General features: G+C 42.4%; 2 protein-coding genes across 17 annotated transcripts in view; both read right to left on the minus strand.

Moving 5' to 3' along the window:
- LYPD1 (LY6/PLAUR domain containing 1) overlaps positions 1-7,194 on the minus strand; it is a 28,530-nt gene extending 21,336 nt beyond the window's left edge. The window contains exons 1-4 of one of the 4 annotated variants that reach the window (XR_014558472.1): positions 5,841-6,708; positions 5,423-5,518; positions 4,611-4,947; positions 2,480-2,617 (exon numbers count right to left, since the gene is read on the minus strand). Coding sequence is in view for 2 of the 4 variants with exons in the window: in XM_083715155.1 (XP_083571281.1) it covers positions 2,480-2,617; positions 5,841-5,958 (256 nt within the window). In the remaining 2 variants the exon portion in view is untranslated. Of the gene's footprint in view, positions 1-2,479; positions 2,618-4,610; positions 5,245-5,422; positions 5,519-5,840 lie in introns of those variants that run through there. The other 3 variants (XR_014558471.1, XM_083715155.1, XM_083715156.1) reach the window with 3 other exon arrangements.
- Positions 7,195-8,849: 1,655 nt separating this feature from the next.
- Positions 8,850-18,878, minus strand: part of NCKAP5 (NCK associated protein 5) — a 610,895-nt gene continuing 600,866 nt past the window's right edge. For all 13 annotated transcript variants that reach the window (XM_083703012.1, XM_083703010.1, XM_083703011.1 and 10 more), the window contains one exon: positions 8,850-10,274. In XM_083703012.1, the coding sequence (XP_083559138.1) occupies positions 10,005-10,274 (270 nt within the window). In that variant the 3' untranslated portion in view covers positions 8,850-10,004. The remainder of the gene's footprint in view (positions 10,275-18,878) is intronic.

Below are 18,878 nucleotides of genomic sequence, written 5' to 3' on the forward strand. Positions count from 1 at the left end.
CCCTGAATTGTTTCACAGTACCCTGTAACCTACCATCTCTTGGATTTAGCTACTCATAACCTGATCCTAAGCACATATATGGAGCTAAGTCTTACTAGCGTGAATGAAATTTTCTTGTAAGAGTGCTCAGTATCACAACCTTGACAAAACTGATTTAAAAATCAAAGTATTATTGCCTTGCCTATTGGGTTAGCTGCAGACTGGGATGTCTTTGATATAGGTAAGAATATATAGAAATGTCATCAATCATGGAAACTCCTGATCAAAGTTACAAATATATTTACATATGAAATTAAGCAGACCAGTAAGATAGTATGTGTACTGCTGCTTGATATGCATAGGGAAAGTTCTGCTGTTAAGTCGGGTACTATTGTTACAACTTGATACAAGATTCATAGGTTGAGTTAATTCAAAGAAAAAATATCGTTTAAAATGCCTCTCTCTTACTGAAGCCATTACAAATCAATTTCTCTCCAGTGGGGAAAGCATATTTATGTCACTCTAAATGTTTTAAGATCCAATTAGAACGGTTCTTACTTTGAACTTAACATAGTCATGGTAGCTTTATCAATCAGTTTCAAAATCCAGTAGTAAATCTGATTTTTTAAAAACTCCAACAAATTCATCACTTTAAAAATCTAGGTATCCCAAAGGTTTAAGCAAGCCATTCCCAGATAAAGGCCTACTGCTAGCACAGATTTTTCTGCCTCGCTAACCTTCAGCTTAAAAGATTACCAAAATGGTTTCTGGGAGGCTGTTAAAAGTTTTAAATTGCAAGTTGAAATAAAAATATTATGGCCAGAAGAAGTAATGCTCGAAAAGCACAACTAAGGAAAACACTTTAATATCTCCGCTGGGATGTTTTTTAATGGCCTTTCAGCCCCCATTCCCATTCAATCCACTTAAGTCTCTCTATATTTTTACAAAAATATGAATGTTCTGCTTTGTGTTATTGTGAGAGTCTTTAAAATTGTATTTCAGATACCTTTCCAAAATTGCTTTTAATTTTTAAAGAGCATCATAATGATGTTAAATTTCTCTCTAGCAGGAGGATTTCCAGGTAGTATAAGGATTAAGAGGAAATGTTTGCTTTGTGTTGTGCATTCAAATGTTTACGTGTTGAACTTGGGGGTATATTTTTGTTGCACTTTCAGAGAACAGAGACACCACTGTCCAATTCTTTACAACTACACAGATCATTAACAGTGCATTTAGAAGATTAGTGCTTTTGTTTACAGGATTTCTACCTGGACTAGCAATGTACTGAACTGACAATTCTCGCCCATTCATTTTCACAGGTTTTAAAGGGGAAACAAATTACAAAACGCTGGTCACCAATAATGGTTCTTGTGGCACTTGTTTCATTTACCACAAAAGGCCCAATTTACTAAACAATCATTGGTTTGTTGCGGTTGTTATTTTTATGATTAACAAACCAAATATATTGTAATTATATACTTATGTCTTCCATTATCAGATAGGTCCCACTGTTACTGACATGGGTACTGAAGCATTCCTAGTTCAACAGGCATAACTTGTTGATCTCCTTAGCAAATATATCCATCCCAAGATGGATGATAATCTCCAATGTCAGTGATACACAATATTCTCTGCATCTTCTATTGTCTTGCTTTTGTATGTCCCAATTTCACCCCTCTAGAGATATCAAAGCAAGATATGATTTCAGGAAGGGTTAGAATCAGTGGTTTTAATATGGGCTTTCCCATAGATGCCAAAGACCTTTCCCCCCTAGGTACAATTGTAAATCCAAAACTTGCCTGATAGCAACCAGCATGGATCACGTAATCTATGCTGCTTTAAAAAAATATAACCCTTCCATGTTGCATGGTTTGGTACACAGAAGAACAATTTATGTCATCAACATTTTCAGCCAACTGACTGTCAGCTACTTTTGCAAAGCATGCCCTTTTGTGTGAAATTCCACATGGGAAATAAATGATCTAGGACCCTTATTCCCAAGACCAAAAGCAGAGCCTCCTAACCTTCAGCCCATCCTATGCAATTCTATTATATTTAATGGCCGAAAGCTCAGTTCACCACATCCGCTCTCCCTAAAGATCAACCACTGGGTATGTGACTTGCTAGAGTAAATAACGGCAGCTACTAATTCAATACATTTCCCTCCAACTGATGGGAGAAGGCCCGTGTAATTAACTGTAATGAGATTAAATGAACTTGTTATTAATTCCCAAGTATTCTAAAGAGGTCTGAGGCTTCAAGTGTTGTTATATTGTACTTTTGATAACTTATTTTAAGTAAGCTTCAGCATTTTCAATGTAAAGTGGAAGGATGAACCTGTGACATGCAGCAGAATAAATGAATGGCACGGTTAACAATTCAAATCAAATTAAAGGTGTTACAAACATGCATTTGAATTAACTATGGAGTTGAGTTAGACAGGAAATAAAATGAAAAGGGAAGAGACTTAATGAGACAGAACTGATATAGTTCACCCTACCTGTACTTTGTTCCATGACTTCCTTTTGACACATATCTTGGACATTCACAGTGCAATTCACTATGAACTCTGGGGACGAGCAATCATTATTTAGCTGAAATTCCTCACACTGATAGCACTGTATTTGCAAAGCAAATCCTGGAATAGAAAAACATTTAGCATGTGCTAAGAATATTTTTTAATGAAGAAATTCTGCATTTATTTCTATAGGAATAAGCCCCATTGAACTTAATAGGACTTATTTCATAAGCATAAATAAAGACTTGCAGTAAGCAAGCAAGTCCCATTGATTCAGTAGCACTTACTTTTGAGCAGTCATGCTTAGGATTGTGCTGTATATTAAGTTTCCTTTTTTTAAATTTCTCTCATATACACACACATACACACTCATTCATTCATTCTCTATTTGGCTGTAACAGTTGTCCTTTTAGCTAACACTATGGTTTAAGGATATAGTATCCTTTAATAATCTGCCAACTTCATTCCACATCAGACCTTTAAACATGGGCAAAACTCATTATCAGTTATGTTCACTTCCAAGTTTTCAAACCCTTCTGGCTTCATCAACCTAATCTGTATCCAGCAGGGGGCAGAATGAACAATAATGAGCAGTAGCAAAATTGATCTGTTTTGCTCACCATCTTGTCCTCTCTGCTTTTCCTTCTTAAAAGGTTTGGTGTAGGGTTGTGTCTTTTTTGAGCACTAGGCTTTTAAAAAGCAAGCAAATGACGGAAAAAGTAAACCTCCTAATAGATGTGCTCCAGAGCTTTTCTGTGCCAAAGGGTTTACTTAACTACTAATTAATTGCAATGATTTAATTACTGTTTTGCCATGCACAATTACAGCTGCAAAGCATCCTTAGCTTCCCTCTTTTATCATGCAAACGAGGGTCCTTCTGGAAGTTTAAGGCGAGGGCCGGGGGAGTTTCCCCATATTTACTGTCTGCTGGAGCTGTGCCTGAGCAAGGGCATCGATCCTAGATCTCCCAGCGCTCCTGGAGGATTTGGGTGCTACGGAAAGATCCGGACGGGATAGCCAACGCCGCCTCACACCCATTGACAGACGAGGTGGGAAGCGGTGCTTTTAGCAATGTCTCCTTAAAATAAAGAAGTGCGATCATTGGAAGGAGCGGTTTGATCGGGCTAGCACGCAGGGAACTGGCTTCAGTGCGGTCACAGCGGAAAATCAAGCTCAGCTAGTCATTTAGCTGCCCACGGACGCCCGAATAGTTGCCATTACTCAGCTGAGTTTCCTCCCCATTCAACTCGTGGGGCCAGGCAGCAGGTATCTGGGCTGTTTTACTTAAACAGGTGCCTGCTGGCTCCTGACGGGCAGCCCTAGCGTTGTTGCTTCTTAAGGTAGTTTGCAGGAGAACTACTAACACTCCCCCCCACCAAAGGGCTCTGCAAGGAACACGGGGGTTGGGAGGGTAACCGTGACGCACAGACCGAGAAGAATCCTCTGTTCCGAGGGTTGCTAGTTGGCTACTAAGCGGACGGCTTCCCGGGCAACCGCTTGCCAGTGTGAATATAGGGGGAAATAGGGGGAAGGAGACTCGCGGGAGCGATGGGGCGGGGGCTGCTACTCTACGGCTTGCTGCGATCTGCCCGCGGAAGTTCCCAGGGCTTGTCTGGGAAGCTCGCCTCGGCAGCGTCCCTAAGGCAGCGCAAGTGGACTGCTCCCAGACAGATCCCAAGCGAGTTCTCCTTGGAAAGCCGAGTTTCTCTTCCAGAAACAAGCGCAGCAGGGATGGGCAAGCAAGCTTTCCTTGCTGCTGTGAGCGAGACCTCGGGAAGCGAAGGGGTTCCAGAGGCGGCGATGACCACGGGTGGGCTGCGTGACCCCGCGCATTGCTCGGGAGAGGCACACAGAGGAGCCAGGGTCCGGCGGTGGCTCAAGCTGGTAGGCAGGGCAGGGCAGAGCTGCCGGCGAGACGGTAGCAAAAGGAGCAGCCGCCGCCGGCCTCTTGGCTCGCTGGGGCGGGAGCTGCAGAGTTGGTGCCAGCAGCAGCAGCTGTTGAATGGCAGGCGCGAACTTTGCAGAGTATCGGCGAGGAGTCCTTGGCACTGGGCAGGCACCGATTCGAGTTGGCGGGGGTTGGGGATCGGCTACGGCGGGCGTCCCCTCTTACCTGGCGCCAGCAACAATCCCCAGAAAGTTGTCGCCACGGCGAGGAGCCACATCCTCTTGGAGCCGTCGGAGGGGCTGGCGGTGGCGGTAGGAGACGCTGGCCAAGGTACGGCAGCTCTCAGCAGAAGCAGCAGCCGGGCGACGCCGGGAGAGCCGCGCACCTCTGCCTCGTCGGACTGGTGCGACTGCTGCAGCCGCTGCGGAGAGGAGCTCCGGGGGCAGCAGGCGACGCCTCAGCCCGCATCGCCCGCCCGAGCCCCGGCTCCCTCTCGTCCTCCCTGCGAGAGCTCCCTCCAGCCTCGCCGGAGTTGAGAGACTGAAACTACAGCGGAAGACGCCTAGCCAAGAAGAGGAGAGGGAGAGGAGGGCGGGGAGAGAGAGAGAGAGAGACCCACCGAATAACCCCCACCCACCTTCCCGGGGTCACGTGGTGCCCCTCCCCCCTTTCCTGCAGGGGGGAAGGAGGGAGAAAGTTTATGGAGACAGGCAGAATCCTTCAGCTTGTAGAGGCGAAGGGGGAGGAACCCCTCCCACCCTCCAAACACCTGCACGCGCCGCAGCTGCGATGGGGGAGGAGGCCGGCGGTCAGCCACTCAGTTCCCACCTGCGGGGCTAACGCGGAAGCTCCTCCGACGCGACCGGCACTCTCATCTAACACCCAGCAATACAATAGCCCCTTCGTGGACCAACTTTAAACAGCTGCTTACTCTTTTGCTCAGGCTTCTCTCTCTCCCTCTCTTTCACCCCCCACCAGGGTCTTCTCTCCCTCTGTCACTCACGCTCACTTTCACCCTGTCTCTCCCCCTTTCATACCCTCGCCAGATTCCTCCGCCGCCGCCTTAGGACGGTGTGTGGTTGTGAGACTCCCTCTCCCCCACTTGAAACAATGATCAGTTTTCCCTAAGCAGCCTTTAAAACGAATGAATGAATAAATAAATAAATAAAACCACACAAACGCTGTGGAGATGCAATAGTCAAAATGACTCATCGAGAGTGGATTAGTTGGCTGCTACAATCAATCAACCACTTTCAAGTAATTTTGCAATTAGTGGCTAATATGTGGCTTTCCTCCGCTCTGATTGCCGCCACCTCCCCGCCCCTCCGCGCTTTTATGGGCGCGATTGTGGTTGTGCGAACATATTAATTGGCCGTGGACGACGTGAACTGGAACCAAGGCCGAGGGGGAGTTCGCGCTCTGAGAGCCGACGAGGCAGGGGAGCCATTCACTTACCCGCCCGCTGTAGGAGGGCCGCGGCCTGTCCCACGCCGATAGCGCCTTCCACCGGTGTGGTGTCTGTATTGGCGCGTCTCGTCTCCAGTGCGCCCAGGGTGGGCGACGTTTCTCCCATCCTAGACTATATACGTTGCGCTTTTGCCGCCTGTTGTAACTGCCTGAGGCACTTGGAAAAGAGAGGGAGCCTCTCTCGGGCGCAGGAAAAAGGCCGCCCTTTCCATACAGAGACAGCCGCGAGGGACAACAAACGGAGCCGTGCAAAGAAAAGAGCTCGTTCTGGTCTGGGCTTTTCCCAGGGCGATGCCTTCTGCTCCTAAATAATCGGCACATATCAAGCAGTGGCGGCTTCAGTGCCCTGTCCCCAATAGTTTCAACCTGGTGCAGGGACCGCAGGGCCGGCTCATGTTGTGGAGCAGGTGGAGAACAGCTTGAGGAACAGCTTGAGGTTGCTGGGGATGGGTTGGGGGGTGTTTAAGGGCAGTAGGCTAATACCTCAGATGTCATGATCGCACAGGTCACAGTATAGGCGTGCACACCGGCACACACTCATCTCCTCCATTGGAGAGGGATGTGCTTGGTGTTTGTTTCTCCCGTCTTTCATGTGCGCTTTGGCAGCATTTGAGGCGGCAGCTTGCTGAACTGACTGCAGAAAAGGCGAAGGGTGCTCTCGCGGGAGGCCCAGTGGATGCGCCAAGTCGTCTCCCGGCCAAAAGTATTTCTGTACTTTCGAGAGAACATACCCGACACCCTTGAGGACTAGAAACAGACTTTTAAGAAAACGAAAGAGGGATGAGTAAAATGCCCCCACTCTGTGCCAGATTGCTAAATTTGCGCGTGCATCTTTATGGTGTGGATGCACGAAATGCTCCCCCCGCACAAAGAGCCTGAGCAGTTGCTGAAGGCTACGCTATGCGTTTACTTGCATAGTGGCTGTCAAGTTTTGAACCAGGAAGTCGGTGTTCAAATCTTGTCTCTGCTCTGAATTTATGCTAAGTTTAACCTAAGCAGTTTCCCCTCACGCAACACGGGGGATAACAATTACTTGCCATATAGGATTATTGTAAGGGTCGCAAAGCGTGAAGCGCTTTGAATACTTGAGAGCGATACGCAAACATTTAATACGATTAGTTTGCACAAGTCAGAGAAAAGGATCTGTTGCTGCTTTTTATTCCCTGGATACGTGTTCCTGAAGCAGAGATGGGGAACTTCTAGTCCTCCAAATACGGGTGAAGCACAACTGCCACCATTCCTGGCCACTGACCATGCGGACTGGGGCTCATGGGAGTCCAAACACATCAGTTGCCCACCCCTGTTCTGAACTCTGTCTAGTAACAGTGGGCGAATCAACAGGGTGCGTGGGTTAACGTTGTGCGCCTCCCGCACCAAACAACGGGGAGGAAGTGACGCTGTGCCGTAGTGAGGAGGCGCCAATGCGCTCTAACCAAACAACCAAATAGGCGAGCTTAAACGAGGGAAGGCTTTGCGCAAGCGTGTGTGCTTGTAGTAGGATTAGGTGGTCAAAAGGGCGCGCGCTCAGGCACGCACCGCCGCGCTCGAGCCGCCGCCGCCCCCCTCGCTCGCTCATCTTTTTGGCGGGAAAAACTAATGACGAGGCGCGAGGAAGGCAGCGCTGCCTCCCGCGCGAAGAGGGTCTTACGGGACGGAGAACGCACGCCCTTCAGCGCTTTCAGCCAAGTGCTGCTGAGCACCGGGAAAGCGCTTCGTTCTGTGTGAAAACAACGTGCCGAGCGGCCCTTCGGAGCGCGCCGCCTACTACCTGCCTGCCGCTCTCGCGCGCTGCTGTGCTCCAAAGGCGCGAAACCTCACCCGCTCCCATCGCCACGGCTCGGAACGTTTGTGTGTGTGTGCGCACGCCGCGCTTGACTCGCTGAAAAGCGCCTTCTACAGCAGCCTCTTCCAACCTGAGAAAAATGAGCCAAACAGGCAGCAAATGGGAAAGGGGGACCGGCAGGCAGCTTATCCTTCACATAAGTTTAAGCTTGATGACATTATGGCAGCCTTCACCAACCCGGTGCCCTCCGGATGTTTTGGACTACAACGCTGACTGGGGCAGTCGGGAGTTGTAATCCAACTGGAGGGGGCACCAGGTTGGCGAAAGAAGAGTTAAAGCATCTCTCATGCCTTACCTTAGTGCTGCAGAGGCGGCGGCAGTCGGGGATCGCTTCTCGCCTTCTAGGATTTACCAAAAAATAAAAAATAAATTGAAGTGAGGTCCTGGGCGTCGTTTCTTGGCAATTGAGGACTATTCAGGGCAATCCTATACACGTCCAACAAGAAGCGAGCTTGATGGAGCTCAGTGGGCCTCACTCTGACTGGTAACCGAAGCTTAGGCTTCACCATGTTTCATGCCAGTGACACAGGACGTAAAAAAATAAATAAAAATAACGCACGTGCCTTATAAACGGGCAGCCTTCTTTTTATCAGGGCTCAGACCACTGTTCCATTTATCTCCATGCCTGCAGTTCTGTGGGGGCTTCACTTTGTTGCTGGAGCACTTTATCTCCCATAAGATTATGTGTCTAAAGCTGTTCCATTACCACTTGCACCCGCCTCTGATGGCTTTTTTCAGCCTCATCTCTCGGAGACCTTTCTTTGCTTTTCATCATTCACCCAATCTTTTCTCAGAGAGAGAGAGAATGAGAGCTAGAGAGAAATCGCTAGAGAGGTTTGAATTAAGCTTAAATTACTTCTTAGTTGCCATGTAGAAAATTCATTTGTCTGATTTTGCATCCTATCTGCACATACATTAGCAGAGAAGCATACCAGGCAAGCTTGGTTTGAGAAGGGAAATGGCTGGAGAATCATTAGTATACAGCTGTGTATTTTGTTGCAGTTGGCCCTCTTGTCTATAAATATTGCTTCTTTATATTTACATATAAAGGTAGTTTTAACTATCAATTTCCAGGTGGATTTTAAATGCCTGCTTCAGACCACTGTTAGAACATCTGCTGATGTGTATGTAATATCATTGTTTGGATAACCATATATGATATGACTTTTATTCAGAAATAAACTTCAAAGGAAATTTCATAAAAATCAGAAACAACCAAACTCTACCCCAACATTATTTAAAACAACATGAAATGTAACATTGCACGAAAGTATTAACCAAGTAACACTGATAGTACAACATAGTGGGTGGAAATCAACAGGCTTATGCTACAAACATAGTAAACGAGTTAGGAAGCATTGTAAATATAGCTAGCTTACAGGCTGCTGTACAAAAGTTGTTATAAATATTCCACATCTAAAAAAAATACGCTCCACCTTTGAAATAGACTTCTCCCTTACATATAAAGAGTCTTTGTAGGAAACCCCCACCCCCCATAATTTGTTTGCTGGCACCAATCTTTTTCTTAATTAAAAAAATTTAAATTGTTGAATACAAATCTAAATCAATTGCATTATAGTCCGTGATTCCTGAATTAACAGAATTAATATGAAATCATATCAAAGTTAAATCAACACAACATGTATTCATGGTATAAGGCTACAGATTATAGGGAAGGCGGGTATCTCTTGGATGATTTCACCAAATGGCATTAAGAGAAATATGCAAGTTCATAGAGAATCTTTTCAAAATTGCACAAATATATGCATTTTTAAAAAATCGTATGTTGTACAATGTGGTTCAAGGTGATTCATTGTAGACCATTTGGCAAGTTCAATTTTGCAATAAAGCAGTGTTTCTACATACAGTTTTAAGACTAGAACGTTCATAAATCTTTATTTTACAAAAAAATTACTAACTTTGTTAATATTAACATCAGTGTTTAAAGTTAGTAGCCTGCTATTTCAGGAGCATGGCACCAATTTGTATTTATTGCTGTCATGTTTTTCTACAAATATAATTTTATTTCTCTTCCCCAGAACATTTTTTACAACTTCTGTACAATAATTCATAAAAGTGCAAAATTAAGACTATTTCTTTTTAGTAACAACTGTGTTGTACTGTCAAACTTTCAGTCTTTTTGTTATAATGCAGATTTTTCTTCGTTATTGCTCTATATGAATATATCTGGATATATCCTATCATGAGTCTTAGCAACTTACTTTGAATATTTTCAACAGCTCTTATTTATTTAGTTCTTCTGTTCATTAAGTGCTCCACTCAGTGGCCACCCATGTCGACTGTCCTCTTTATACATCATTTGAGCCTTGGCTTGCACAGGACGAGAAGCTATCATATAAAGAATCACTCAAGGACTCCAAGTGGTCTATATCATGCCTATCAGAGCTATTTAGAGAAACTTCTTCATTCTTCCCATTTTCTTCTTCTTGCCCTTCAACCTTGCTCTCCTTTTCCAATAAAATGCTTCTGCTGCTGTTAAATTTATTGAGAGACTCCAGGGAAATTTTAGATAACCCCCTTTCAGAATCTTCTTTTGCTTCTTCAGGTTGCTTCAATTTCTGTAACAATTTAAGAGGAGAGGAAGTCAGAATTAGAAACATACTCTTCTCCAAAAACAAAAATAGTTATCAAAATTGTAAATAGTCAATTACTGCCTGTCCAAAGTTCACAGCAGAAAAGAAATAAGATAGTTAAATGCTTTGGGTCTTAATCCTCTATAATAATTAAATCCAAGAATAAAGTTCATTTTGGGATAAATCATAGCTTTAATGGTTCTGCTGAGACAAATAGTACTCAATTTGCAAAACAGTTAAGTGCCATTTACATTTTAAGCAGCTGATTTTGGAATCTGTATGTGTAAAATATCTCCAGCATCTCCAGAGTAATTTACATTTCCCATCCTTTTTCAGGAATCATTATTTAAGGACAACTCGCTACTTGTCAAAAAAGCTGGCGCTATTATTTCATTTGGACTCCAGTGAGGGCACTCCTATTCTGAGAACCAGTAAAAGTGCAAATATTAGGTGAAAGCAGAAGACAAGACAGGCATGGTTAAGTTCTATTAAAATCAGTGGAACTTTTGAATACAGACAAATGTTCATGTCTCACTTATTTCAATAAATCCAAAGTGCACCTAACTTGTCAGGGTCACACCAGAAAGAATAGTGAAAGCAAAGGTGTCTCCCCCCCACACACATCATTTCCTAGGCCCTCCCTGCCTCCTCCATCCAACACTCTATCAGCTTCAAGGCAGGTGTAGTTTTCTCCTTGGCTTGGGGCATGTTGGTGAACTCCCAAAGCCCCTAAACTGCCCCAGGTATACCCACTTTCTGCCTCTATCAGACATCAGTGAGGCAAGAACCAGGAACATTTCTGTAGCAGCAGGAGGGGGCCCTACAACACTGGGTCTCCCTCTCCATCCTTGGAGGATGCTGTCCAAAACACCCAATGGCCACTTGAGTGCCTTCCCAGGGACTACAAGGCTGCAGGTAATGTCTGCAGCGTTATATATACATGTACCTGATCTCACTGGAACATGTTTTTGTTGTCAGATTTTGTTGTCAGTAGTGTAAATCAGATATAAAAACTATGCATTACAGTGGTACCTCGGGTTAAGTACTTTTCAGTTTCATTGTTCTGCAAGGGACAATGACAATAAAGATATCGTAATCGTAATTCGTTCCGGAGGTCCATTCTTAACCTGAAACTGTTCTTAACCTGAAGCACCACTTTAGCTAATGGGGCCTCCCACTGCTGCCGTGTGGTTTGTTCTCATCCTGAAGCAAAGTTCTTAACCCGAGGTACTATTTCTGGGTTAGCGGAGTCTGTAACCTGAAGCGTATGTAACCCGAGGTACCACTGTACTTTGAGAGAGAAATGCTGGAGTACAAAATATTTAAACGTGTATGGAATGGTGTGGCCTATACCTAACCGGTGTTAGAGGAAAAGAAGCAACTTCTGCTATCCAATTAATCTATAGATTAATATACCACCTGTTTTAACAGGCTGAGTATTTGGAACTTTAGTAGGGAACCTGGAATCTGAGGGAAAGTATCCCAATGTGTATTGTATATATATTTACTAAAATAAATCTGTATAATGCAGACATTAATTAAATTTACTAGGAAAGAACTTCACATTTTGCATGTGTATTGATTTTCATGAACTAAAAAACCTTTCCAACAGAAATGAAAGCAACAGGAGAGGAAATTACACTGAGCTGGTCCAATCCCCTCAGGCCAGAATCAATCAGATATTGGCTATGTCTACTTGGAGAAGTGTTGTAATCTGACAAAACTACATAAAATGAAGCACTGGACAATGTATCAGCATATTATATATTTTTTAAAAAAACAAAACTGGATTGTACAATACCAATTTTATCTCTGCTTGAAGAACACTTTTAATCAGCTTTTTTAGGGAGAGGTTCAATATAGAAATGACCTGGTTTTCACACACAGCTGGTGTTTTTTTTAAAAAACCCAAATAAACCCCATCTCTTCTCAATAATATCATTAAAGAAATGCATGAAAATACTGAATACATTAGGGGCTTTACCAATATCTAAAGTTATTGCAGTATCCATTGTTAAATGAGGTGTGCTAAAGTCACAATCATTCTTCATTTTCAGTATTAGTTCCAAGCAGAAATAAATGGATCAATAAACTATTGGCAGTCCAAGAACAAACATTTTTACTTTATGTCTAGTTGGCAAGTGAAGTGGCTGATTTAGTGGTCATTCAGAAATATCAAGAATACAATACAGACTACCAAAGGAAAAAGAGATATTGCAACGTAAGAGCAAAATAAGATGAGGATGTTTGACTCTGAAGAACTTAGGGTTCTGTTTAGGTCCATGTTATGTGTGCCCATTTTTGCAAAAAAAAATTAAGCCACAATGCTATTTTTTACAGTTGAAGCCCAACCCATAACCAGCTAGGCCTAGTTAATTTGATTTTTTAAAAATGCTTTAAGCCCAAGTACAAATTGTGCAAGTCATTTTCAAAAAGCATAAGCAGCCAGGGTGATGGGTCTGTGTTCGCTGCTACTGAATTACACTAACATTTCCACAATCAGACTATAACATCTGCACTATCTTATTCCATTACAAGAGTGAGATAAGCCAGCTGAAACGTAAGCCTTACATTTATTGATTCAAACCACCTAGTAATTCATGGAAAAAACCACTAAAGTCACTGGGTCTCCAAGTGGCAGCCATGCCCCAGCAAAGACATATGCTCATGCATGAGCTGAATAAACTGTGTGTAAGGGAGTATGCTCATGTATTCATGAGAAATATGTATTTTTGTGGAAGAAAATGGATCACTTCTGCATATGTAATGCTTTGGATCATGTCAAATGTAGGAATAGGTATTCTAGTTCTATTAGTATTCTATTGGTCTGAATCCTAAGGGCCCCATGCATGTGTTGAAAGCAGTTCTGCACACTTGCAGGGTATGGGCTTGCCCATCTCCCCTCTGACTGCATCCCTCCTCCCCATGCCATATGAAGCCAGCTACAGACATGGCCTGTCAGGAATGCTAATTCTGGGGTTGGTCAGTGCAGGGATGTAGCTGGAGAGCGGGAAAATACACAGCCCTTTGGAGCCAGAGAGAGAGAGAGAGAGAGAGAGAGAGAGAGAGAGAGAGACTAGTTTGATTTTTGCATCTCAGTCATATAGGCCACTGGGTTATTGTCAGCTTGATGCTACAAAACCACTTTCACTGTCAAACACAAAACACCAAAATTCAGTATCCCCAAAATGGCCTGCAAAGCAGACAAACTACTGTGGCCCTATTGTGTCCTGCCTTCCACACCTTGTTAGCATGGACAATATACTAACTAATATCCACAACAATTTTGTGTTGTGGAACCACTAGAGCTGCTCCAAAATCCTTTTTTTCTGAAATGGAACTAATGTTGTTCCTGGCACTGCTACAAGAGCCTTTGTTGTACTACGAGGTTTGTGTTTTGGAACTTAAGCATTATCATATGGGTTTCGTTGCAAAATGCTAAACCATGGTGCGGGGGGGACATTCCATAATTTTTCATTCATTTTCAGCTACACAGCTCTGTTTTGAATACATTTAACACAGCCAAGTAAAAGAAAATCTCAAGAAAAATATTGTAATTATTAATAATTCATACAAGGGTGTTTAGTGGTACAGAAATCTGTGTTGCAGTCCTTTTTCTCATGAAGATCCTTATGTGGTATGTCACTATGAGTCCCATTCTGCAGGATATGGGGAAAAGGTTTCTCAAGGCCACCTAATTACACCACTGCTGAGTTTTGAATAGAATCCAGACTTCCCAAATTAGCATGTAACACTTCAGTTACATGGTATCCTTCTGTACCATCTGGCTGGATTAGGTCTTGGAGGCAAGGTATTGTAGTGGATGCAGTCCATTCTGAAGTGACACCTCCAAAAGGTGGTCTGATGGGCTCATGAGCCATACTGCAGCCATCGATCTCTGGATTCCCTAAACTGTTTGACACCTGCAAACATCGCAGGTGTCACCACTATGTGGGTGTTAATACAATACCATTCTTTTCCACCTGTTCTTCCTAGAGAAACTGTTGAAACCCTGAATGGGTATCTGGAGGGAAGTTTTGGGATGGATGACCTCAAGCAAGCTGGAACTAAATTCAGATAAAATGAATTATCTGTGTGAGAAAATATGCAGATCTGGATGGCGGTATCCAGCTGGTTCTGGATAAGGTTGCATTCTCCCAAAAGACAAAATTCTCATTTTTGGAGGTTCTACTGGACTTGGCACTGTCAAATGATGCCCAGGTGGCTTCAATGGCTAGAAATGCTTTTTAGCAGTTTAGACTGATTTGCCAACTGCAATCGTATCTAGAGAAAGCAGACCTTGTCACAGTTGTGCAAGCCTTCAGATCATACTATTGTAATGCACTCTATATGACACAAATGGCTGAATTGTTTGTGTGGGCCTGGTGATCAGAGCAATTGACATATATTTTCTATCAGGTGCACCAGTTACCAGTTTGCTTCAGGACAAATTTTAAAGTGCTGCTGGCTACTTTTAAAGTCTTGGATGGGTTGGGATCAAATTATCTGAAGGACTACCTGCACTTGTACAAACCAGGCCCTAAGATCGGTTTCTGGTGTTCTTCTCAAGAAATATTAGGTTAGCAGGAACTAGAGACTGTCTTTTCAGTGGGGACCCCATATTTATGACACTCCTATCCATATGTACATGGTTCTTACAGTTTTAAACCAGCCCTGAAAAGTAACAGTGAAAAACATCTTCTGTGCTTAAGATGCAATATAGTACTTTGTTGTATATGCCGAAGCAGGGGTCTTCATCTCAAAGAACTTGACACAAGGCAGTGCTATATTTAATACTTTACATATATAGAGATACATGGAAGATTTTCCAAAACAGTAGGAACTGCTTGAGTGGGATGCCAGATTCCTTCTATCAGAATTTAAGGATATAGCTGTAAAAGGAGCTAAGGATTTCACCTCTAACCTTGTGGGTAGAACTGATAGACTGATCTAGACAAAGATAAACTTATGCTGATCGGACAAAAGAAATTGCAGCTTCCTTCTATTTATCACTTTCAGTGGTAGTATTACAGTTTAGTTAGTAATTTAATATGATGACATCAATTAATAAAATATACTAGATAAAGGTGGGGGAAAACATTAAGGTCAAATTCTATGATCAAGGAGCCAAATTAAACCAAAATGTCGAGCAATAAACAGTATTCAGTAGTGAAACTAGGCAAGGGATTTAAAATTTAATCCAAAGTCTACCAAAGTCAACAGGAGTCTTCCTGCTAAGTGTAATGCGTTTTGGATTAGGTCACATTGTCATCAAAACTGGATCTAGCTTTTAAAGGTAATAGCTGTCTGGCTTTGGTGGTGAAATGAGTTCTTTTTGTACTTGTACTTGTACTTGACAATACAATAAATAAATTTAATTCCTGTGCTTTAGCACCAAGATTAGTGATCTGAGGGGCACTTGACATACTGCATTGATAGTTGTACACCTAAAGGCTTTTAAGTGTGAAGAGGATAAAGATGTGTATCATTAAGGTACAATAGTCAAAGAACTGTGGTTGCAGTTTGAATAAACACGTGGTGGCAAACTCAGGCTGTATTAACACGTGGGTTTTGTTGCATTAGCCACCACATGGAAACGTCAGGAAAATGGAATAAACAGTCAGGTTAATGCTGTCCAAATCCAACATAGCAGCATGTGAATATTATATTGCAGCATGTGTGGGAAAACGTTAGTCTTCCATATGTTGCTTGACTAGAACTCCCATCACCCACTGCCCATGCTTGCTGGGGCTGATGGAAGTTTCAGAAACATCTGGAAGGTTAGAGGAAGGATTTCAGCTTGTGCAATGGAATCCTCCCAGGTGCCCTCTAAAACTGTTTATCCTCTGGAGCAGATTTGGGAAGGGCGCAGTGTACACACATGGAGTAGCAGAGAGGGGAAGTCCATGTGCGTAAGCAAAAATCTATTCACTACCATGATCTCCAGATGTTGCTGGACTCCAGATGCCATCTGTTCCAGTGAGGATGATCAGTGGTCAGAAACAATGGAAAATACAGCCCAACAACACCTGGGACGTTAGCCATCCATGGCACAATAACAGTAACACTTAATTATTTATATACCACCCATCTGACTGGGTTGCCCCAGACATTCTGGGCAGCTTCCAACAATTATGAAACCACCATGTGTGAAAGGTTCTTTAACTGATCATCAATGGTGGAAGAAAATCTGGTTTTTCTTTTGTTTAATTAACAGTATTTTATTGTACTACAGTAAGGTAATGGCTGTGCTGGAATGGAAGATGTTTGGTAGTGTGCTATTGCTCTTTGAACAAATACTCATGTAAGCTATTAAAAATAAGCCTTTTTTAATTTTTGGATTTTATTTATTTTTACTGAAGAGAAAAATTTCAATTACCATTTAAAGTCAGGCTATGAAAAAATGCTCACGATGAATTTGGTAGACCAATGAATATGAAGACACTCACCTCTCCCCCCACCCTCAGCATGGCCCTTAGTTTAATCTTCAAAACTTTATTTGCAGAATAGATTAACACCTGCATCCTGCTGTCTCTGGGATAAGAAGTTATGTAATATAATACTTAATGCACATGGGCAAATCATTACAAAAGTGTGTGCAATTAATTGTAAGCCTAAAAATAAACTCAATTATATCTTAGCTTCCTTCTGAAATAAATGTGTCTGAACAAAACTTATGAAAATGAACTGTTCTTCTCTCATGTTAATGGAATAAAGTAAGGATTGCCAAATGGATGGCAAGAAACCATCACATTTGCTCAATTCAGTCCCTATTTTGATTACTTTCTATTCCAACTCTATCAGGTTTGGGGGTTTTTTTGTTATCAGTTAGCGAACTGACCAAGATGTAGTGTGGTTGATATAAATTTGGCTATTACTACCATGATTATTTTAAAAATATTATTATTATTATTATTATTATTATTATTATTATTATTATACTCTTATACTTTTGGAACATGTAAATCTTTCCACTAATACCAAAGTCATATACAGGTTTGGGACTACCCTAAATAAAAATTGCAGAAATGCTTCCAAAGATTTAAAAAAAACAGCTTTGGCATAACATGTAAAAGAAAGAAAACAAAGGAACTGACATTATAAGCATCCAGTTACACAATGGAGAGATAGATGGTGCAGATTTACCCACCACTACAGTGCTTCTAAATCCACTACTGATTTCAGCCACTAGGAAGCTCAAAACCTCTGCTCATGTTTAAATCATTATTTTACTAATGCACTTTTAGTGTGAATCAGTACCTTTTCTTGCTGATAAGGGCCATTCTGCAGGATATCAGATATATATTGTATCCTGGGGAATTGGATGGCTCAGGGATTTGGTAATAGTATATGAAGCCTTTAACCTCTAGGTCACTGGTTCAGATAAAATCTGGCCTACACAAGTGACTGAAAATCATTGCTATCAGAAGCTTGCCTGATGAACCCTGACTAACTCCTTCAGATACTTAGTTTACCTGCCAAGTATTCACATCATCATCACAAAGGAAAGGGGAGAACAAGCAAAAAAAACACAAGAGAACAAAGTACTACCACTTCTTCTTAGCTGATTTTCGATGCGATTTCCTGATGGATTCACAATTATGTTTGCACATATATACATGTCTGCACACACACACACACACACACACATATATGCTGCTTCATTAAAGATTTAATTAAAACATGCTGCATCATTAAAGATTTAATTAAAACTTAATCACCAAAGTAATGATTACATATTGTTTTGGGTATACTGGATTCCAGAAACAAACAAAAAGCCTTAACATGCTACATGTTGTAAGTACAAATAAATAATAAAATGCAGCACACACTGCCCTTTACCTGTCAATCCACTATGGCCATTCTTCTACATCAATGAAGATGTATTTATGTTGACTTGTTATACACCCTCAATTGCTAGGAATTGGGAATATTATACTGTACTATTAAACAGACACACAAATGGCAAAATCTGTTCCGGATACCTGAGTGAGCTCAGCCTCAGGTTTATGGAGGTGACAGAGATGGGTACATTGAAGAATGGGAGGTGAACAGATCTCCCATCGTAAATAAGAGTTGTTTTGCTACAAGCCATGTCCATGTGCCTAAGAGCTATCTGGGTGGGGAAATGGACAAAGCAGCCCATGCAGACTGAAGGATCATGCTCCAAAAATATAAAGATGAAAATGTGAAGAACTACAACAGGTGTCACACCCAATCTAAAGCTTAGACTTGGCCACAAAGAGAAGGCAGCCAATATCTAAAATTCTTTAATGCAACTCAGGCTCAGGAACATTTAAATTTAAGGTTCTTCAATGCTTCCAATAACAACTCAGGTTCAGGTATGGGAGTTCATAACTGAGCCATCCAGCATAGATGTCCTTCTCCATATCCATTGCCATTTGATCCTGCTGTCATGGATTAATTTAGAAGCCATCTGTGATAAGTCTGAAAGATTGTGACAGGCGAGTGGAGAGAGAATTGTCTGTAAGGCATGCCCAGCAACAGAGTGGGAGCAGTAAAAAGGGTGCAGGGAAGGAAGATAGGTATGGTGTGTATTTTTGTGTTTTTATATTGCAAGCTGCCAAA

Source organism: Podarcis gaigeae, assembly GCF_964106915.1.
Source record: "Podarcis gaigeae genome assembly, chromosome: 1".
Classification (NCBI taxonomy): Eukaryota; Metazoa; Chordata; class Lepidosauria; order Squamata; family Lacertidae; genus Podarcis; species Podarcis gaigeae.